Source organism: Phacochoerus africanus, chromosome 9 (assembly GCF_016906955.1).
Source record: "Phacochoerus africanus isolate WHEZ1 chromosome 9, ROS_Pafr_v1, whole genome shotgun sequence".
Lineage (NCBI taxonomy): Eukaryota > Metazoa > Chordata > Mammalia > Artiodactyla > Suidae > Phacochoerus > Phacochoerus africanus.
The window spans coordinates 35954498-35977391 of NC_062552.1; the positions used below are offsets into that span (position 1 = coordinate 35954498).

Consider the following 22894-nt stretch of genomic DNA (forward strand, 5'->3'; position numbering starts at 1 on the left):
TCTTAGGCAAGGGGGCGGGGTTGGGAGCCTCCTGCGGGCAGACATCCTACTTGCTTCAAAATCCCTGCTGGCTGGTCCCCTGGGTGCTCTTCATACCCTGGTCTGACCCCATCATGGGTTTTTGGCTGCTGGGTCCCAGCTGCCTCTCTGCTTGTCTAGCGATTCCACTCGACTAGATGCTCACGGCGGCAGGGACGTTCCCTGCTGTCTTCCTGGAGTCTGGTGCACAGCGGGGGCTGGTAACACACTGTGCATGTATCAAATGAAGCAGAAGTAAAGCTGCCTTTTGCTGTCCTGTGTAAGGTCTCCTGGGAGCAGGAGGTGGGGAGGCAATGGACGCTATTTGGCCACCATGATCCGCATCTGGATTCAGCTTTTCCAGGTCACTTTTTTTTGCTTTTTATTTAGAGCTGTAGGTGCAGCATATGGAAGTTCCCAGGCTAGGGGTCAAATTGGAGCTGCAGCTGCCGGCCTACACCACAGCCACAGCAATGCAAGATCTCAGCCACGTCTGGAAACTACACCACAGCTCAGGGTAACACCAGATCCTTAACCCACTAAGCGAGGCCAGGATACTGGTCAGGTTTGTTACCACCAAGTCAACACAGGAACTCTGAGCTTTTCCAGGTCACTTTTGAGGGAGGGGCCCTGGGACAACATCTTGCTCCACACATATCTGTCTCCCATTCTGCCTCTGCATCTCCTTTCTCGTACTTTCTTGGACACGCTTGTCTCCTTGCTCTGTGCTGGGAAGTGAGTAGGTTGCAAAGAAAGAGCTGTGCCAGGATGTCCAGAGGGCACATGGGATGGGCTGGGGATGCTGGGAGGGGCTCCTGAGGCCACTGGGGGGTCCTCATGCAGAGATGGGAATCTTCTGAGGTCTGGGGAGCCCATCGGTTTTGGGGGCTCCCCCTTCCTTGATGCCAAGGCCTCTGCTGAGCAGCCAGAGCTGGGAGCACCTGTGAAGAAGCAGGGGGCCCAGTGGAAGGACCAGTGCCAGCCACGCCAGGCCCATGAGGATCCAGATGGCCGCCAAGGTCCTGTACACCGAGATGTAATGCTTGCTGGGGTCTGTGCCTGGCAGGGAAGGGGGGTGTGATGAATGTTGGAGGGCTGAGGGCACAGCCACCCCTGCATTCTGTGGGAGCTCCCACCAGCCTCCCCATAGCAAGGATCAGCAGTGGAGGTCCCTGGGGGGGAAGGGCGATGGGTTCCAGACCAGCAGCTTCCCAGGATGCTGTGAGACGTCACAGCCGTCTCACAACGTATTTGTCTCCCTGAATAAGCAGGGGCTCTCTGGTCCTCAACAGTTACCCCTGCTGACATCCCCCCCCAGCCCCCGAATCCCAGTGGCCCCCACCTCGAGGTCTGTGACCACCTCCTTCTCACTCACCGACGACATAGTCTCCGAAGCCGATGGTGCTGAGAGTGATGAAGGCAAAGTAGAAGCCCTCGCCGAAGCTCCAGCCCTCCACGTGGCTGAAGACCATGGGCGGGAAGATGAGAACAAGCATCGTCCCCAGGGCCAGGAACAGGGCCAGGCCCAGGGTCTGCAGTAGCTGGAAAGGGAGGAGTCTCTGAGGCCCCTTGGGAGCGTAAGGGGGAGGGGCTGGGCAGCTGAGGAAGTGGGCTGGGCCAGATCCCGCCCTGCCCACCCTGCCCTGCGGCCCTGGCGGGAAGGTGGGTGTCGCATCTGTGTGTGTGACCTTGCCTGGGCCGGGGAAGCTGTGGTCAGAGGGACTGTGTTGGTGGGTCAAGTTGGAATTTGGAGGCTCTTTCTGGCTTGGGGTCCACACGGACAGTCCCCCTTCCCCCAGGGACTCTGACTGTCATTGAACAGGCTCTGATTGCTCTGTACCTGTGCCCTCCTATTGTGCCCAGTTTCACCAGGGGCCAGATGACAGGTGGGCACTGGAGTTTGCTTTTGACCTCAGGAAGGGCTGCTGGAGTTCTGTGGTGACCACAGAGGTGTAGATCCCCCTTCGAGGAAGCCCCTGACAAGCTGCCTCCAGCTGTCAGCTCCCTTGGGGTGTATTTCAGCGAGGGAACTGCCTGGCCCGAGGGCAAACCTTCCCAGCAGCTGACTGGGGTAGAGGCAGAGTCCAGGGGCGGGCCAGGTCTTTGTCCAGCCGGCACCACAGTCCAGCTTCTCCCTCTGTCCGGTCCTTTTCTTACACGGGGTCAACCCCTCACAGCCACCTGGTCAGACTGTCTCAGCATCAACTTCTGAGGGGAGCTGTGGGGAGGGAGGGGCCCTACCTGGGAGCGTCTGGGCTGGTCCTCCCACCTCTCCAGGGCGGTCAGGTGGGCACGCAGCCCTGTGCCTAGGTGGTTGAGGAAGACCACGTTGAGCGGGATGCCCACCAGGGCATAGAAGACACAGAAGACCTGGCCCGCCTCTGTGCTGGGCGCCAGGTTCCCGTATCCTGCAGAGGGAGGAGGGTAGGCAAACAGGGGGAAGGGAGGGGTTAGAACTGCCTCCCTGACAGACTCCAGCAGAGGTTGATTTTTGCATCAGGAGGAGGAGGAGAGGAGCGGAGGGGAAGCGCCTCTGTTTCCAGACACTCTCTTTTTCTTCCTTTTTCTTTTTAGGGCCGCACCTGCAGCATGTGGAGGCTTCCAGGCTGGGGGTCTAATCGGAGCTGTAGACGCCGGCCTACGCCACAGCCACAGCCATGCCAGGTCCGAGCTGCGTCTGTGACCTACACCACAGCTCAAGGCAATGCTGGATCCTTAACCCACTGAGTGAGGCCAGGATCGAACCTACGTCCTCATGGATACCAGTCAGATTTGTTTCCGCTGAGCCACGATGGGAACTCCATCCAGAACACTCTTCACGACCTTTTCTAGGATGATTGCTATATGTAAGAATCCTGCTTCGAAGGCTCATCTCCCAAAAATTGCCTCCTGGAAGCCCTCCTGATTGCCGCCCTCTTCCTCCTGAGCAGGTGTGATTCCCCACAGTGCCCCGTGTCATTCCTATCTAGTTATCTACTTCACCTTGTGCTCTCGTTTCGAGTGTGCTCATCTCATCCCTCTTTACTAGGTTGGAAGCTCCCTGAGAGTCAAGCTTGGGTCTGGTCGGAGTTCATACTCCCCCGCCCCCACGCCATCTGCTTTGAATGTCACCTGAGCTCAAGGATGGTTTATGGAATTAGACTTGATTGGAAGGAGGGGGAGAGTGGGGTTAGCCGGGGTGGGTCTGGAGGTGGTGTGGAGGTACAGCAGATGTGGTTGGTGCCCAGAACACCCAGGACAGCCCTGCAGCTTGGTGGACAGTTCCTGTCACACAGATGACTTCCCTCCCCAGTCCCTGCCTCTCTCCACCTGAGAGATTCTTCTGGCCAGGAGTGCACTTGGTCTGTTGCCGGGTCCAAGATACTGGAGAATTACCACATCAGGGATCAGCCCTCAACTAGTGGGGGCAGGAGTTGGTAGATAAATACACCTGCTTCCTTACCCCTGGCAGGGCTCTCCTTAGCTGCTGCTGCTTCTTCTTTTTTTTTTTTTCTTGCTTTTTAGGGCCACACCCATGGCATATGAAAGTTCCCAAGCTAGAGGTCCAATCAGAGCTACAGCTGCTGGCCTACACCACAGCCATAGCAACACGGGACTGAGCCGCATCCGCAACCTACACTACAACTTGCAGCAACGCTGGATCCTTAACCCACTGAGTGAGGCCAGGGATCAAACCAGCAACCTCATGGTTCCTAGTCAAATTTGTTTCTGCTGTGCCACAATGGGAACTTCTCTCCTTAGCTTCTTAGAGGGTCCTCAACACTGGTGAACCCAGTCACCCCAACCAGTCCCCCTGCTCATTACTGCAAACTTTATTGCCTTTTCTCTTTTTACTTCTTGTACTTCCTGGAATCGCCTCCTAGATAAACCACATCCTTGTCTCAGCATCTGCTTTGGTGACCATAAGGAAGTCATGGGGTGTCAGCAGGTGCATTGGGCCTCCCTTCTCCACCCTGACCCTTTACCTATGGTGGTGACGACCGTGCCTGCAAAGAAGAAACTGCTGCCGAAGTCCCAGTTGCTGGGGTTGGTGGAGTTGCCTTTGGGGTTCACGCCCTTCACCCAGGCTTCCATGATGACCTGTGGCATGGGGTGGGAGGAAGAGGGAGCTTGGCTGGTGGCCAAGCTCTCTGCCCAGTGCTTTCCTGTCTCACCTCATGATATTCTTACAAAGTCACATTCCCATTTCACAGAAGAGGAAACTCAGGCTCAGAGTGTCTGACCTGCCCAAGGTCACTGGATTCCAAATCCACTGCCTGCTCCACTGGCCGGGGTTGACTGAGGTGCGTGTGGGCTCGAAGTGTGGCTGATGGATGGGAAATGGGCCTAAAGAGGGAGAGGGTGCTTGTGGAGTGGTCCGGGGGGGAGATGCTGCCTACAGCCAAGAGGGCGAGACCACATGGGTGGGCAGGATGATGGGTAGATTTCAGGCTGGATGTTCCTGGAAGGGTTTACTTGGGAACAATGGGGTTTGGGGACCACAGAAAAACCATGCGGCTGCTCTCCCATGGGGTTGATGGTGGGGGACAGAACCCTGTGTTCTCTGAGCTTCAGGTGAGCTGTCAGTCTTGCTCTTTGTTGCCCCCTAGTGAGTCCCACCCCAGGTCTAGCAGAGAAATTCCATCAGAGACCAGGGCAAAGGTCCGGGGTGTGTGTGTGCGTGTGTGTGTGTGTGTGTGTTGTATATGCGTGGTGTGTTGCACACATGTGGTGTATGCATGGGTGCTGTATGTCGCATGTGTGTGCTTCTGCTGAATGTGTGTTTACAGAACCCGACCCACCTCAGGCTCAAGCCTAAGCCCCTCTTTCCCCTGGCACAGCTTAGAGGTGGGCAGGACTCCCTCCCTCATCTGCTCCCCACCCTCCTCCCGTGTTGCTGTGACCTGTTCCAGGGCAGCAGTGCAGCCTTGCCACCTGGTAGAGCCCCAAAGGCAGGAAAGGGAAGCATTGGAGGAGGGGAAGCTCCAGCCCCAGGTCCTGTGGGAAATGTTTCCCCACTGGTTGGGTGAGCAAGCCCTGCGGGGGATGGGGGGGCAGGGGGGTAAAGGTGGAGTGGGGGTGGCCCCAGACATCTGGATGTCTTGACACAGGATGTCTGCTTCTCCTCACTTTGGCAGAACTGGCCTCTTGACATGTGAACTCTGGTTTCCCTCTCATTCCCACACAGCCAGAGAGGCCAGGACCGAACGTTCCAGAACACTCCCGCTCCCCAGAGACCCTCGCCTATGGGAGCAGTGTTCGTTCTAGACCCAGCTGTCCCCCACGCCAGTCTGAGGCTCTCCATCCACTGAGGGGGGCCCGTGCCGTGGGCGAGGGCGCCCAAGGCGGACCTTCCGTTCTTCTCTAGGAATCCGCAGGTCCGCCGCGAGTCCCGGGACCCTGGGCAAGGCCCTGTTTCCTCGCAGAGTCAGTCTTCGGTACGGTGTTTAGTACCGTCTCTAGGTCTTTTTCTTCTTGTGATTTGAACAGTACAGTAAGCGCTCCATATCCGCAGGGTCTACACCCGCGGGTTCACATTCGCGGAGGCGGAGGGCTGCGCTAAGGAGCCTGCGCATGCTTGGAGGCTCTGGGCCCCAATCCCAAGCGGATACGGAGGGAAGAGTGGCATCTGTGTTCTCTGGGAATCTCATCCCGGCATTCTTCTGCCTCTCAGCTAGACGTCCTTTGGCAAGTGAGGGTCCCTCCCTAGAAGGCTCAGGACCCCCGGGGAGGCCCGTGGGTGTTCATCAGTGTTACCGCCCAGGGTCAAGCCTGAGGCCACTGATTAGATCCCAGCTACAAACCATCCCCCTACCCTCTGGCTCCTGGGTTTTGCCTGAAACCCGGGGCTGAGGGAGAATGTGGTTCCAGGGCCTCCAGGGCCTCCAGGAACTCCACCCCCGTCTTGAGAGTCTCCTGAACCTTCCCAGCCTTGAAAAGGGTGCTACAGTCCCAGCGTGGTGCTGCTGGGGGGGAAGGAAGTGAAGCCTGAGCCCGGAAGCCTCCTTTCTTGGGAGAAAGGGCCTGGACAGTCTCTCACAGCTCCGGAAAGTTCTCTGACCAGCCAGCCCACCGGTCATCCCCTAGGCCAGATGTTCTCCATCTTGAGGGAGCATCACGTCCTCTGGAAGGCGTGTTCACACAAGGCGTGTTGGCTCTGCCCCCGGAGTTGCTGATTCAGTTGGGACTGAGGGGGTGGGCCTTTCTAACTGGCTCCCCGGTGGTGCCGACGCTGCTGGTCCAGGGATCACACTTTGAGAACTGCTGCTCTAGGCTGTATCCTTCCCCCTGCACTGATGCTAATTTGTGTGGTGCTGAGCAGATGGCTTGGGTGTTGAGTTCTGCCTCTACCACTAACTGTGCAACTTTGGCCAACATGCTTGACCTCTCTGTTGCCCCAGTTCTCACCTACCAACTGGAGATAGTGGTAGCGGTAGTAGGAATGAGGAGATCCATGTAAAACATTCGGACCCAGACAATGGTCAGAACTGGTCTGACCCCATCATGCTGCTTGAGGCACCTTGTAAATACCCAATAAATGCCAATCATCATTGTGATGATTCTGCACCTGGCTCATTCCTTTATGGCGCATTTTGTCACCCACTCGACCTCCTGGTCTTGAATGCCTTCAACTCCACCCCCCCCCCCCCCCCGCCTTGCAACACTCTGGTTTTGTCTGGTTCCTGGGAGGGAGGGTGCTGGGGTCCCAGAGTTTGTGCAGGGCAGCAGAAGGGGCCCAAGCAGGGCTGAGCTGCTTCGCCATCAGGGAGAGCCGCCCCCTCTCACGGGCACAGTATCAGTGGCAGTCAGCCACCCTGATCACTGCTCACCAAGCCCAGCTCTGCTGCCGGCATGGCAGCTGCTCTTGACCTTTATCCGTGTCTCCCACCCATAGCCCTCAAGTGTGGTCAGCAGCCCGGGAGTTGGGAAGGGGAAGTGCGTGAGTGTGGGGGGAGGAACTGTGTGCAGTGTTGATAACACTGATATACACGGTTCATGTTTATGAAGCAAGGGGCCGCTTGGCGTTAAAGCGCTTTTACTCAGCTGTCAAATGTCTGCAGCACATACAAGATGATTCTCCTCACCTAGAAGAGGACCAACCAAATAGGTTAAGTGACTTGCCCAATGTCACACCATGATCCAGTCATAGACCTGGGGCCAGAATCCAGCACTAGGTCTCATCTAGCTCTTTGTTCCCACCACACTCACTTCCAAACAGGGCCTCAGCCCCAGGGTGATGGCTCTGGACGAGCTCTGAGACCCCCGTTCTGCCCACCATCCACCACCATCTCCCCTTCACCTGCACAAACTGCTCCAGGGCCTGCTGGTCCAGGCAGGTGTAGTTCTCCAGGAAACGCAGCTTCTCAAACTGAAACTGGTCCCTGGACTGAGCCTCCGCCTGCTTCTCCAACAGTTGGAAGATGGTGGCTCCGAGCAGCAGGTAGCAGACGTAGGCCAGCAGCAGGGGCAGCACCCGGCCACCCCAGCAGGGGCAGAGCCCAGCGTGGGGCATGGTGTGCCCAGGACTCTGCCAGGGCCCTGGGGCTGGCTGTGGGAGGAGAGGCGGGAAGCGCCCAGCCTCCTGCTTGCCTCGCCCTCCTCAGCACAGGTGTCTGGAGGCCAGGGAGTCTGTTTGAACAGTGCGGCTCAGCTTGGCTGCACTAAGTGCCGTGAGTGCAAACAGGCCTGTCACCCCCCGCCCAGCCTTTTTTTTTTTTTTTTTCCCATGGAGAGCAGCAATTCTGGGGCAGGGACCCCTCAAAGAGACCTGCTGTGGCTGTTCGTGTCTCACCTTCTGCCTCCAAGTTGGATGGGCTTTTCGGGGCCACATCGGACCCACTTCACTCTGCATGGGCCAGAGTGGGCCCCCTGGGCAGCCCCCAGCCCCTTACCCATGACGGCTTCAAGCCCCAAGCGCAGGAACTGGGAAGAAATCAGAATGGGTGTGAATACACCTTGTAGTCAGTTGCCATGGCTACCAAGCGGCCCGAATAATGGACCCACCTATCGGGGGAACCGGAGGATGAGGGAACTGGGTGACAAATCAGGGCAAAGCAAATAGACAAATGATAATCTGGGTCAGGAACAGCATCAGGGGTGGAGCTCCTAATAAATCGGCTGCATTTGCTTCAGAGCTTTTGCTGATAATTTTCCTTGTTTGAAGCCCTTTAGCAGGAGGATGTGTTGATGAGATGTATGTGTGAATAAAAAGAAGCTAAAAGGACCCCCTGGCCCTGGCTGGGTGCCAATGAGGGTGTTTTCCTCTCTTTCTCTTCTTTGCTGGTGCTTGTGAGTATTTGTACCAGCTTTTTTTGGGATATAATTCACATACTACTTTTCACAAGTAGACAGTTGAATGATTTTTATTTTTAAGTATATTCAGTCTTGCAACCATCCCCACAATCAATTTCAGAACATTTTCATTATCTGAAAGAGAAACCCCACACCCTCTAACTATCACCCCCATTCAACAAGCCTGACCCCTTTGCTTCTGGCAACTTTTAATTTGCTGTCTCTGAATTTCCCTAAACTGGACATTTCATGTGAATGTAGTCATACAGTATGTGGCTTTTTGTGTCCGGCTTCTTCAATTAGCATACCGTTTTTTTTTTCTTTTTTCTTTTTTTCTTTTTACTGCTGCCTGTGTGGCATATGGAAATTCCCAGGCTAGGGGTCAAGCTGGAACTGCAGCTGCCAGCCTGCACCACAGCCACAGCAATGCCAGATCCCAGGCGCATCTGTGACCTGCATCACAGCTCATGGCAATGCTGGATCCTTAACCCACTGAGCCAGGCCAGGGACCAAACCCACATCCTCATGTATACGAGTCAGGTTCTTAACCTGCTGAGCCATAATGGGAACTCCCAGCATACTGTTTTTTAAGGTTCATCCATATAAGTATCAGCCCTTCATTCTTTATGGCTGAATAATACTTCGTTGCATGGAAACACTGACATTTCATTTATCCATTTATCGGTTGATAGACATTTGGGTTCTTTTGACTTTCTGGCCATTGTGAAAAATTCTGCTATGCATATTCACGTACAAGTTTTTTTTTTGTGGGCTGTTTGTTTTCATTTCTCTCGTGTATGCACTTAGACGTGGAGTTGCTGAGTCATGTGGTCAGTCTATGCTGAACTTTTTTGAGGAACCGCTAGACTGTTTTCCAAAAGTGGCCGCACCATCTTACAGTCCCACGAGCAGCGTGTCAGGGTTGTGAGTTCTCTGCTCGCATGTTCTGGTGTTTTCTCTAATGAGCTGCGAGTTGCTGGCCTCAGATCCTTTTTCTCCTCCCTAGCTAACGGAACCCCGCGTTTGTGCTCTGCAGCCCTGGGCAACGGAGCTTGACTGGCCTCACGCATCATGATAATCCCGCTCCCCACTGTCTTGAGAGCAGCCCTGATGGGGGGGATTTGTGTATGAGCAGCAGAGTAAGTGCAGACACATAGAGACAAGCGGGCTCAAACGGGGCTCCGTAGTGCTGGCCTTTTCCTGGTTCCTGGGGAGCCCTGGTGAGGCAGTTGTGCCCCAGGAAGTGGGGAGCTGGGCTTTTGTATTCCCGGCCCAGTCACTGCACGCAGGAGGCAGTGGGCATCTCTGGCTCTGCACACAGGAGGCAAAACGGCTCCAGGAGCCTGTGGACCGTTCCCCAAGGAGCCCCCGGTGCAGCCAGGCCATGGAAAGCACACTCACGAAGAAACAGAAGAGAGGGGCCCAGAAATGGGGAGGGAATCAGCCTGACTGCCCTTTGCCCTCTCTTTCTGAGCTCCATGGAGCTGGGGTGGCTGTGACCCGGTTCTGGCCAGTGGGTCTGGGCAGAGGTGGCTGGGGATTTGTGGGCAAAGATGTTCTGTCCAGGCAGGGTGCTGGCCGTCATCTCGTCGCCGCAGACTCACTCATTTCTGGCTCTAAGCTGGGGTTGTATTTACACCTGTCAGGCCGTGTGATAATCAAATCCCATTTTATTGCCCTGGGGAAGCTCAATATGTGAAGGGTTCTCTCTCTACCGTTTAGAAAGCATGTCCGCTGCTGTCTGCGGGACTCAGGCAGGTCTTAGCAACCTCTCTATCCTGAGTTGTTCTCAGGTGGAAGGAAAGAAAGGGGGGGAGGTGGGGAAGGCAGTGTGGGGGGCATCCGTGATGGGCTGGGGGAGGGGGCCGGGGCAGCCAGCTCCTGAGCAGGGAGGGTGCCGGGTTCACTGGGGGCCAAGCGATCTGCTTTTTGCAGGCCAGGTATGAAGACCCTCCTGTGGGCTTGCCTCCTCCTGCCTCTCCCCGACTGGGGCCGCTCCCCCTCAGCTCTCTTTCCTCCTCTCACACCCGAAGACCGGCGGGGCGTCACCTGGCTGGAGTTTAGGACAGTCTTTCCCAGGAGCTATTCTGGTTTTTAACAGGGGCCTCCTGACACCCTCAGGGCCTCAGAGTCAAAGAATGGTACCCTGATGGTGGACTGGGTGGGCGGTCACCTGAAGCACTCAGAAGCCCCCCTGCACCCCCTTCTTCCCTCACTAGTAATGCTGGTTGAGAGCCTTCTGTGTGCAGGCACCTGCTTTAGATCAGGTTTGGGAGGGAACCTGCTGGGCTGCAGATGCCCATCAGATGCTCCCCTGCTCATCAGACACTCCATCTCCCTGCCCGACACCTCCCCACGTGGGTCCCGCTCCGCCCAGAGCGATGGACGGACGCGGGGCATGATTTATAATCCCTTTCAGGGAATTATTGCTGCTAATGGGCAGAGCCAATGTGTGCTTCCCAAGGCGGGGGGAGGAGGGCAAAATCAATTAATGGAGAGTCTAACCTGGCCAGGCCTGATGGCAGAGTGTGGCCTGACATCCGGCAGTGATAAGGGACCCTCTGAAGCTGAACTAATAAGGAGATTGGACAAAAAAGAAGAAAAACAACCCCCCCGATCAATGTCATGTACGATGCGCAGAGCCTGCAGAGCAAACAGAGCAGCTGGACACGGGCCTCTTTCCATCCGAGTGAGCCTGGAGGGGGGGGGAAGCACCGGCCACCCACCGCCGTCCAACATCGGTATTCACTACGGAGCCGCTTGATAGCACGTGGCCGCACACATGAAAAGGGGCACGTTCTGAACCAGAAGTAAGGGGAGAAGACAAGGCCCACTGGCCCCAGGTATGTCCCCTGCAGGGGACGGGGAGGTGGAGAGCAGGAGCTGTGTGTTCAGATGCTGCTCTGAGCCCCCGGGGACCAGGGCCACACGCTCTATGTGGGTGTCACTGCCCCACAGCGAAAGGTGTAGGACGGCCTCCTAGGTGGGGGCGGGGGTGCGGGTGTATGTGTATGTGTGTGTGTGTGGGGGGGCGCTTTGTCTGCCCTCCTGACCAGACATTCAGATTCAGGGGACATCCAGCCTGACTATGTGACCAGCAGAGGGAGGGAAAGCTGAGGGCTGGTTAAAGGACAGGCCCAGGACAGTCACACACACATCCCACTGACCAATCCAAGTCACAGAGCCAAGTCCAAATTTAAGGGGTTGCAAAGTGTACTTTGTCCCTGTGAGGCTGTGGCAGAGCTTTGGCAAATAATTATTACGTGGGAGGAGGGTGAAGAATTAAGGCTAATTATTCAATCCACCACAGTTTATCTGCTTTCTAAAAATCCCCTTTTTTCAAGATCCGAGAAGGCCACATTCTAAACCTCCCTCCTCTTAACACTTCCTGTCCAGGGAGTGGTGGAGCCAGTTCTGTTCTAGCAGGGCCCGGGCTGGAGTCACCGGCCAGGCTGCTCTCCAGAAGGCATTTTTGGAAAGCTCCACGCATTTCGGCCTGGAGGGAATGCAGGTGCTCTGACCTGCCGTGGCTCCGCTGAGCCCAGGTGGGGGGCTGGCGAGTCTTCTCAGAACATTTCATCCATTTCCCGCACGTGCAGGGGTCAGAGAGCTCCGGGGAGGATGCATGTGTGGAGCAAGTGTCCACGTCAAGGGCTGGCTTCCACTGGGCGGGGACTCTGGAGCCATCTCTGCCTCCCTCTCCTGCATCTCCTCTCCGGCCTTAGTGATGGCTGTAGGGGCTGAGTCCACACACGGCGTGGGACTGCACCACACAACCTTGTCAGTAAGGCCTTTGCATCCAGGAGATAATGTCTCTGCAGGAGAGCTACAGGCCGTGGACTCTGGCCAGTGCCAGAGGGGAGGCACTAAGGTGTGCAGGTACCCTGAGGCCACCTCGGAGGCACTCTGGCCAACTCCACAGGGCTCCTCAGGGGGAGAGGGAGAGAGAGAGAGGGAGAGGGAGTGAATGTGTGTGTGTCTATGTATGTGTGTGCCCTGTGGACTCCTGGGGAGGCTTCTAGAATCAGGCCTCCCCCTGGTCCTGTGGACTTTACTGAGGCCTCACCACATGCCACAGACCTGTGAGGGCCAGAATGCCCAGGGGAGCCTGAGAAGGAGAGCTGTTCTGACTTTGCCCCTCATGAACTGATGGGTGATGAGCTGGACAGACAGGTCCCTGTTGTCACAGAGTTTTAGTCTTGGTGATGGGGGAAGTTGCAGGCCATTAAAAAAATAAGCAAATAAAGAAAGATATGTCAGGAGTTCCTGCTGCGGCTCAGTGGTAAGGAACATGACTAGTATCCATGAAGATGCAAGTTCAATCCCTGGCCTTGCTCAGTGGGTTAAGGATCTGGTGTTACCGTGAGCTGCAGTGTAGGTTGCAGGTGTAGCTCAGACCTGGCGATGCTGTGGCTGTGGCGTAGGCCGGCAGCTGTGCTCCAATTTGACCCCTAGCCTGGGAACTTCTATATGCTGCCAATGCCGGTTGGGCCCTAAAAAGAGGGGGGAAAAATCAGTGATGAGGAAAATACAACAGAACGATGAGCTAGAAAGTGACCAGAGGGTCACTTGGGTACATATGCCACTAACTGGCTGTCTATTAGCAACCAGGTCCACCCCTTGGCTTCACTTTCCTGTGAGATAACCCTGGGTGTGGGTTAAAGGAGCAGTTTGAGCCTGTGTAGCTTTGAAACGTAACAGTCCAGCTTCTCCAGCGGGACCCTTTTCCCCAGACCTGAGAAGGGGGCGGTGGGGGAGCCAGTTTTGCCGTGTCCTCTCTCATGCTCTCTCCAGGGTGATGAGGTCCTGTACTCAGGGGACAGAGATAACAGGAGCAGCAGACAAGCACTTTTATTCAGGTGGCTTCATTTCCAGGGCTATTCCCTGCTCCCACCTTCCCCTCCCCTGCTGCAGCTGGCTGGGAACCTTGCTGCCAGTGCCCTGAGGCAGGTGGCAGTGCCCGGGGCCTCCTGGGGGCTCCCACCTTCCACTGCCTAGAATGCTGAGGCAGCTCTCTGAGTCAAGACCCAGGCAGCTACCTTCCCACTGTGGGACTGGGGAGAAGTGGCCCGAATCTTGTAGAGCTCCAAGGTTGGGGTGAGGGTGAAGCCAAGGCACACACACGGCTCCACTCAGCGCCCTGCTGGGCCCCTGGAAGCTGTCCAATGCTCTCTGGGTGCTGCCAGGACCTTAGACCCTGCAGTGGGGGTGGCTCCTTGAAAATAGAGCTGATTTAGGCACTGCCTATGGGTCATCCGGCCATGAGAGTTGGTGGAGGGTCTGGGCCGGGGGAAGGGGACTGGCCGTCAAGATGCCCTGCACTCCACCACCTTTGTCTTGGGCTCCAAGCTGCTGCCTGACCTGCTCCAGCCATTCCTGGGTTCCAAACCAGGGGCTGGGGCAGGGGGCTGGGCTGGTAAATAGCTAAAAAGACCCGTTATTATTTCCTCCTCGTCCTACCAGCATGAGTTTCCTGACACTCACTGTGATGGCGCTATTTCAAAATCTCAAAGGTTTAAGATCAGCTACATGAAACACCACAAGAGTGAGCTTGTCCCGCCCCCAGCACCCTGGCACTGCCCGGCTGCCTGCAGCTCCGACACCCACAGCAAGGATGGCACGGAAACCCGGCCCCAGCCCCCTTGGCAGCTTCCAGGACACCACCCTCAAAGGAACACGTCCCCTCCACTGGAATCAAAGTCATGAGTTGCTCCCCGTAGCCCACAGATCACTTTGGAAGCCCGGGCGAGGCAGAGGAGGCGCCTTCATCTGTCCTCTGTCCTTGCTGCTGCAATGCTTGGCGGACGATCATTGGAACCTGAAAGGAGACAGGTGTTGTTGGTCAGGCTGTGTGTGGGGCGGGGACCTCTCCCTGTGGATGTCGGGCAGGGCATCTCTCAGGGTCTGACTCCTGGGAGCTGCATTTACTCCCCAAGAGCTGAAGGAAATGCCTCCTTTGCTGTTTTGCAAAAGTTTCAAGTCCCTGAGTCAGGACCTGCACTTATTCTCCAACCCCATGGTTTTCAGTGACACTCTGACTTAATTCTTTCAGAGAGTCTCTCCTTGCTTTTTGCCCCAGATACTCATGATATTCCACGATGGTTCCTCCTGACCATGCAGCCACCTTCCTGGAGCCTCCCATGGTGGCACAGGGAGAAGGGTTCTCTGGACCGAGAAGCAGGACCCCTGAGTTCTAGCCAGGATGGTCCCCAACTCATGATGTGACTTTGGGCAAACCACGGTCGTTCTCTGGGCTTCACTTTCATCATCCAAATCACTGGTGCAAAGGAGGTACCTGGAAAAATCGAGGTAGCTAGCATGGCTCCTGGCTTTTGCTCCGTGGACCAGCAGCACTGCATCCCCTGGGAGCTTGTTAAGAAATGCAGAATCTGGAGTTCCTGTTGTGGCTCAGTGGGTTAAGAACCCAATATAGTGCCCATGAGGATGTGGGCTCAATCTCTGGCCTTGCCCTGTGGGTTAAGGATCCTGTGAGCTGTGGTGTAGATCGCAGGCGTGGCTTGGATCTAGTGTTGCTGTGGCTTTGGGTGTGGGCTGGCCATTGTGACTCTGATTCTACCCCTAGTCTGGCAACTTCCATATGCTGCAGGTGCGGCCATAAAACAAACAAACAACCCCCCCAAACAAACAAACAAAAACAACCCACACGAAGCCCCAAACCAATACAAAACAAAGAAATTTAGAATCTAGAGCCCCACCTAGACTTACTGGGGCAGAAAAGTGTAAGATGAACTGACATGGGGTTAATTTGTTTAACATTTGGCTGAAACTTTAAGCAAATTAGAATTTCTGAAGATTCTTGGGTAAAGAACAGTGTTTAAAAAAAATTGCAGTGGGCAGAGAGATGGAGGGGTGCAGGTGCAGCCACCTGGGACCTGGCCGCTGGGGCCTTTGGGCGTGGTCTGCCCGCTGTTCCTGAGGAAGAAGCCTAATTCTCTGTGACACGTTGAATGTGGGAGGTAATGGCGAGGAAGAGGGTGAAAACAGTTCAAGGCTAGAAGCCCTTGGTCCTTCAGACCTAGTTCTGTGTGCCAGATCCTAGGCTGACCTCACTGTTGAATTAAATGGAGATGGTCCTGGAGTTCCCGCTGTGGTGTAGTGGGTTAAGGATCCGACTGCAGCAGCTTGGTTCGCAGCAGAGGTGCAGGTTCAATTCCCGGCCCGGCATAGTGGATTAAGAATCCGGCATTACTGCAGCTGTGGCATAGGGCAAAACTGAGGCTTGGATTTGGTGCCTGGCCCAGGGACATCCACATGCTGTAGCTGTGGCCATACCAAACCAAACCAAACCAAACCAAAGACCCAATAAACAAAAATGGTTAATTCCCTGGTGGCTCAGTAGGTTAAGGATCTGGCCTTGTCACTGCTGTGGCTTGGTTTTGGGCCCTGGCCCAGGAACTTCCACGTGCCTCTGGCAAGGCCAAAAAAGAAAAGAAAAAGAAAAAAAGAGAGAAAGAAATCACTCACTGATGAGCTAAACATTTGCCATCAGAAATCGTCTGAAATGGATTATTTGAAAAGTAGTGGTGGAGTTCCCATTGTGGCACCACAGAAACAAATCTGACTAGTATCCATGCGGATGCGGGTTTGATCCCAGGCGTCGCTCAGGGGCTTAAGGATCCAGTGTTGCCGTGAGCTGTGGTGTAGGTTGCAGATGCGGCTCAGATCTCGCGTTGCTGTGGCTGTGGTGTAGGCTGGCAGCTGTAACTCCCATTTGACCCCTAGCCTGGGACCTTCCATATGCTGTAGGTATGGCCCTAAAAAGCAAAAAAAAAAAAGGTACTGGTAACTCCTCAAAAAGTTAAAATTGAGCTACAATACAATCCAGTAATCCCACTTCTGGGTCTACACCTAAAATAATTCAAAATAGGATCTTTTTTTTTTTTTTTAAATTTTTTGTCCTTTCGCCTTTTCTAGGGCTGCTCCCTCGGCACATGGAGGTTCCTAGGCTAGGGGTCGAGTCGGAGCTGTAGCCACCAGCCTATGCCAGAGCCACAGCAACGCGAGATCCGAGCTGCATCTGCAATCCACACCACAGCTCACGGCAATGCCGGATCCTTAACCCACTGAGTGAGGCCAGGGATCGAACCCGCAACCTCATGGTTCCTAGTCGGATTCGTTAACCACTGTGCCACGACGGGAACTCCCAAAATAGGATCTTGAAGAGATAGTTGCACACCCATGTTCACTGCAACATGATTCATAAAAGCCAAGATGTGGAGGCAACCAAAATGTACATCAATGGATGAGTGGATAAAGGAAAAATACATATATAATGCATATAAGGACACATATGATGAACTATTCAGCCCTAAAAGAAAGGGCGATGGTCCTTATTTCTAAGCCATTCCTAGCCCAGCCCAGAGCTGTGTCTTCTCACCCCGCCCCCAGTCATCACCGAAGGCAAGCGGGGGCGGAGGCAGTGACAGTCCTGGGTGGGAGCTGGCTCAGCCTCCTTGCTCCTCACCGCTCACCCTGGCCCAGGAGGCTTGTCCAAAGTGCATGGGAAGCATCAGACCCCCAACTTGGTCAGCAGCCACACACCTGGCGGCCCCAGCCCCTGCCCTCGCCAGTCCTCAGGATTGAGAGATGCAGGCAGTGGGTCTCGGCCCACCCCAGAGATTCTGATTTAATCCGTCCTGGGAGTGGCCTGGGTAGGAGGATTCCTAAGGGCCCTGGGGTTCCCCATGTGCAGCAGAGCCGGGAGCCGTGGTCCAGAGGGACCTGAGACACATCACCTTCTCACGCCCTGGTGTGTCTGATGCTCTCCCTTCCTGTCCTCAGCGCGTCGGACTCCACGCCACAGTTCCTCACGGACACAGACCTCAACCCACAGCAGAAGGCGCCGTATCCAGTTCAGTTCTGATTTTATGAACCTTAGTTAAGTGATGGAGCGGTCAGGCTCTATCGGGATCGTGTGACTGTAGATTCGCGGAGTGGAGGCTACGGCTACAGCATTTAAAAAACAATCCCACTGATGAGGAGGGATAAATTAGGAGGGTTGGGATGAGCACTTACACTCTGCTATATAGAAAACAGACTGGTAGCAAGCACCTACTGCACAGCATAGGGAAATCCGCTCAGTACTCAGCAATAGCCTACATAAGAAAAGAATCTGAAAAGAATGGGTACATGGATACATACATATATATATAAACTGCTTCACTTTGCTGCACACCTGAAACTAACACAATATTGTCAGTCAACTCAACTTCGATAAAATTAAAAAAAAGAAAACAAACAAAAATCGCCTTGGAATTCCCATCATGGCTCAGTGGTTAACGAATCCGACTAGGAACCATGAGGTTGCAGGTTCAATTCCTGGCCTTGCTCAGTGGGTTAAGGATCCGGTGTTGCCATGAGCTGTGGTGTAGGTTGCAGATGCGGCTTGGATCCCGCGTTACTGTGGCTCTGGCATAGGCCGGTGGCTACAGCTCCGATTCGACCCCTAGCCTGGGAACCTCCATATGCCATGGGAGCAGCCCTAGAAAAGGCAAAAAGACAAAACGAACAAAAAACCAAAATGCCTCCCAAAACCCAGTCACCCCTCACTGCCTTGGACCAGTCCTTACCGCAGAGGCCAGCATTCCTGCTGACGGCTCCGGGGGCTTGGCAGTTTAAGAGGGATTTGATGGGCGTTATCTCAGGAGAGGCTGACCACCCAGGCAAAGGTGGAATCTGAACTTGACAGATCTGATGGGGAGGCTGGAGGAGGTGACCTGCCTAAGGTCACCCAGGGCGGAGACGGCCCCTGTGTTTGGGTCTCTTCCTTCCCAGATCTGGGTTCTTCAGTTGTACTGGGAGGGATCCTGGAGGGAGCGGGGACGGGAGGTCTTAGAGCAGAGGTGGGGGGTTGGGGGGAGCGGGGGGCTTTGGGGCACCAGGTAGAGCCTCCTCCCGGCACTAGCTAGAGAGGAGGGTGTCGTGGTCCCGGGGGTCACACCAAGGTTCCTGTCCGGATGAAATACTTCCAAACTCAGGGATCGAGGGAATTTTTTGTTTTTTGGTTTTTTTCCTAAAGGGCCCTCTAGAAAGGGGTTAATCTCATTTTCTCAGCTCTTAGATACCCTTGGCAGTTAGAAAGAGCAGATTTGACACTGTGGATGACTAACACACCTTCTGGGGGAGATATACCTGTCCGCGTGTGCCCCTGGCAGGGATTTAAACGTTCCGCAGCTTTTCCATGAATCCTAAATCAAGTGGCTTCAACCTGGCCCTCGGTGAAGTCTAAGAGCTGGCAGGCGAGGCTCATGTTAAATTACCCTTTCGGGCTCCTGCTTGCAGGCTGACAGTCACAAATTCCCCTTAATGAGCACTTCGGAAGAAGCCCAGCCTGACAGCCACTGAATTGAGAGCGGAGGGGCCCAGGGCGGGGGGGAGGGGGGCCCAGGGCAGAGGAGGGGCCAGGGCAGGGGGGAGGGAGTGTTTGCTTTGGCTGGGAAGGTGCCTGGCCCCAGCCTGTGTGTTTGCCTGACAGGGACACCTGGAAAGTGGGCCGTGTATGTGTGTCAGGAGGGGCTGCACCTGCCAGCCCCTTGGCCTCCACCTGGCCAGAGAGGGAACCTTTGTCCCCCTGTCTTCAGCTTCCTCTATGGCCCCATGGTCACTAAGAACCCAGGATTCTCCTTTTTCGCTTAAGAATAAAGACTGAGGGAGTTCCTGTTGTGGCTCAGTGGGTTAAGAACCAGACTAGTATCCACAAGGATTCAGGTTCGGTCCCTGGCCCTACTCAGTGGGTTAAGGATCCAGTGTTACCATGAGCTGTGATGTAGGTCGCAGATGCAGCTCTGATTAGCCTGGGAACTTCCATATGCCACGGGTGTGGCCCTAAAAAGGAAAAAAAAAAAAATCCCAAACACACAAAAAACAAACCAAACCCTCAAAACTAAAAAAACCCCAAACCCCAAAAAACACAACAAACCAAAAAGGATAAACATGAAAGCCTTGAACTCATGTTTGCTTTGATGAATTGCTTCCAGGCTGCTGTCTGTTTGGAAAACAGAGGTCCTGGCTGAAGGGAGGGCAGAGGCCGAGAGACAAGTTCCCGGCAGCGGGTGGCTCTTCCACGCAGTGTGGCCCCGTGGAGAGGGCGCAGGAGGCCTGGGTTATCCTGGCTCTGCCTTTGGGGAGCCATCAACAGGGGGGTCATATACCCTTGGCTCTGGGTACCTGACAGCAGTGTCGAGAGTATCACATGGTATAATAGAAATGAAAACAATGCAGAAATGGTAACATGCCATACATGGCATAACAAGAGCGCCCCGCTTTCTGCCCCAGCTGGGCCTGGACTCAGCAGGAATACGTCAACCAGACCTACACCCTGGGTTTCTGCCTCTTCTCCTCTGGAGGGTTGGATGGTAACATGTCTGTTATGTGTTCAAAAGCTGAGTAAACAGAACTTGAAAATATTGCTTATTTGTAGACTTCTTGACAGATGGGACAAATGGTGGTTGACATTTATGGGTTTGTTGGCTGGGGGGCTGTCTCCTGGCTCCCAAAGCCAGCACGCCCTCCGCTTATGACCTGGGCATTCTCCCCTCTACTTCCGCAAAGAATTTTCTCCCCTGCCAATTTGGTCCTCTTTCCCACGTCATAGACCCCCTCCCCCCTCCCCCCACCCCCACTGGACCATTCCTTTCAGTATATAAACAAGTAAACGAGTCTCCGTGACCCTCACGTGTCCGGTCCAGGAGGATGACAAGTCCAGGCCACCCTCGCCCTGGACCTTCCCGGGAGCATCCCATGGAATAATAGAAACGAACCGTGCTGCCCAGCCCCGCACCTCCCACACCGCACACAACGGCCACATGAGCTTGGAAAATACCAATCAGACCTCATCATGCGATGGTTTAAGTGCTCCACAGGGTTCCCAGCACACTCAGAATGGAAGCCCTGCCCCCGAGCTTGGCTCCCCGGCCATGCTGGCCTTCTCCCCACCCTGCAACAAAGCCAAGCTTCTCTTCCCCTGCCGCCCCCCCCCACCCCGGGGCTGGTCACTTTCTGCTTCTCCCAGAGGGAGTGGAGGCTCACGGCCAGAACTGCACAGGTGTGCCACTCTTACAAGTCAGTCATCAGGCTCAAGCTCTCCCCCTCCAGCCAGAAGCAGACGTCCCGGGGGTCTAGCTATTCCAGAGCACTCGCTGGTACCTCTGACCCCGTGTCTTAGTGGATGTGTTTACTGACTGCTTCTCTCGCTGCAGAATGTCCGGGGTTGAGTCTGCCTTGTTCACTGGTATGGCTCCAGTTTGGGTACACTGCCCGGCACATAGAAGATGCCTAATAAGTACAGTGTCCATTCACTGTGCAGTATTACAGCATCACTCTGAGGCCGATACACACCATTAGAATGTTGTGGAGATAGTTGGGGCCTTGGAGAGGACTGAATCCAAATTCAATTTCTTTCTTTTTTTTTTTAAGGGCTGAACCTATGGCATATGGTAGTTCCCAGGCCAGGAGTCGAATTGGAGCTGCAGCTGCCAGCCTACACCATAGTCACAGCAACACCAGATCTGAGCCACATCTGTGACCTACACCACAGCTTGTGGCAACACCGGATCCTTAACCCAATGAGTGAGGCCAGGGATCAAACCTGCATCCTCACAGAGACAAAGTTAGGTCCTTAACCCGCTGATCCACATGGGAACTCATTTTTTTTTTTCTATTTTAGACAAGGCAACTGAGGACGAGAGAAGGCAAGTTATGTAGCCAAGATGTCATAGCAGGTTGGTGGCAGAGCCAGCCTGTTTCAGTCTCAGAAAATGCCTGACAATGGTGGTGGTGGCTGATCCTAGTGGCAAAGGGAGAACGGTAAGTGGGCAGGCATTGCAGTGAGGGAGAGGATGCTCTGACAAAGGCCATGCTTTACCCGGGGTGCTCTATCCCTGTGCAAACCTCCCACCGTCTAAACTGCAGGCAGTTGGTGGTGAAGCTGAGTGTGGGCCTCTCAGGGCAGGTGGCAGCCATCACAGGTCTGAGTCTGCCGTCTCACCCAGCTGGGGGCCTTGCTGACATGTGGAACCAGGGTTAAGCCTGACAAGGAGCCTTTGGATCACTGGGATGAGGCTGAGGCTTAAGGCAGGGCTGGGAACTTTCATTCAAAAAGATACACGCACCCATATGTTCACTGCAGCACCATTTACAATAGCCAAGACAGGAAAACAACCTAAATGTCCATTGACAGATGAATGGATTAAGAAGAGGTGGTACAGATACACAATGGAATATTACTCAGCCATAAAAAAGAGCAAAATAATGCCATTTGCAGCAACATGGATGTAACTAGAGACTCTCATGCTAAGTGAAGTAAGTCAGAAAGAGAAAGCCAAATACCATATGATATCACTTATATGTGGAATCTAAAATGTGGCACAAATGAACCTACCCACAAAACAGAAACAGACTCACAGACATGGAGAACAGACTTGTGCTTGTTGCCAAGGGGGAGGGGGAGGGAGTGGGATGGACAGGGAGCTTGGGGATGCAAACTATTACATTTAGAATAGATAAGAACAGGGAACTGTATTCAGTCTCTTGGGATAGAACATGATGGGAGATAATGTGAGAAGAGTGTGTATATATACGTATGACTGTTGCTGACAGTAGAAATTGATGGAACATTGTAAATCAACCATAATAAAAAATTTTAAAAATAAAATAAAATAAAAAAATCAGTTGATGGAAAAAAAAAGTAAAGGCAGGGCTGGGTAAGGGGCCCAGCGGCTTGTCCCTGCGAGTCTCTGGGCAGAAGGAAGGCAGAAGAAAAGGCCCGTTCAGGGCGGTTGGGCAGGTGCAGAGAGGAAGAGGGGAGGCCACAGACGAAGGCCAGGAGGGGCCTTCTCTTTCTCTTCCTGGTCCTGCCGCGCCACCTGTTTCTCCTGTAACTGCTACCGTGTCCTCGGGCCTGAGCCTTCAGGTGCTGTTACACCTCATTGGCGAGAGCCTCGCTCCAACAGGAAAGTGAGATTTCGCCCGGGTTCTGCAACTTTCCAAACCATCCCTTGGCCCCTTCCTGCTTGGAGAGGGCTGAGCAGAGGGGAGCCGGCTCTGGGGACAGGCAGCAGAAGGAGCCAATCTGGAATGGGGGCAAGGCCATCTGGGCCGCCACCCCTTTGCCTGACTGGAGGTTTCCCATGCTGCCTCCTGGCGCTTTCTCTGGGGGAAGGTGGGGGCAGGCACACGTGGGTGACTGCAAGGCCAGTCTTGTGGCTTTGGGGATGTGCAGGAGGCTTCCTGCTGCTTCCTTCAGCTGCCTGCTGTTCTGGCATCTACCTCCCCCACCCCGACTCAGGAGTGCGGGCGCAGGGCGGGCGCCTGGGGACGCTCCCTTACCTGTCCTCTGCAGAATGCTCTGTCTGGCCTTGATGAAGGCCAGGATGTCGGAATCCGTCTGGCTGTCCCCTGTGAGAGGGACGGACGACACCGGCCTCTCTGGGATGCTGGAAACAACCACAAGTCACCCTTTACTACGCCTTATGTTTGGCCCCAGCGTGTACCTTTCCAAACCCCTTTGGGAATTTGGTGGTTGGATCTCACCTGAGGCCCTGCCGCCTCCTGGCCCCTCCCTCTCTGCAGCCCCCACAGCCGTCCT

The 22894-nt window shown here is 54.7% G+C and overlaps 2 protein-coding genes across 2 annotated transcripts in view; both read right to left on the minus strand.

Annotated features, from left to right (window-relative positions):
• Positions 1-374: 374 nt before the first annotated feature.
• Positions 375-7553, minus strand: KCNK16 (potassium two pore domain channel subfamily K member 16). Its single transcript, XM_047796146.1, has 5 exons — positions 7298-7553; positions 3984-4098; positions 2260-2426; positions 1394-1559; positions 375-1077 (listed from the first exon to the last, which is right to left on the minus strand). The coding sequence occupies exons 1-5, from the start codon at positions 7508-7510 to the stop codon at positions 854-856; spliced, it is 885 nt and encodes a 294-aa protein (XP_047652102.1). The 5' UTR covers positions 7511-7553; the 3' UTR covers positions 375-853.
• A 5571-nt stretch (positions 7554-13124) lies between these two features.
• Positions 13125-22894, minus strand: part of KIF6 (kinesin family member 6) — a 356939-nt gene continuing 347169 nt past the window's right edge. Inside the window, exons 21-22 of the mRNA XM_047796598.1 lie at positions 22636-22742; positions 13125-14107 (exon numbers count right to left, since the gene is read on the minus strand). Coding sequence (XP_047652554.1) covers positions 14055-14107; positions 22636-22742 — 160 coding nt within the window. The 3' untranslated portion in view covers positions 13125-14054. The remainder of the gene's footprint in view (positions 14108-22635; positions 22743-22894) is intronic.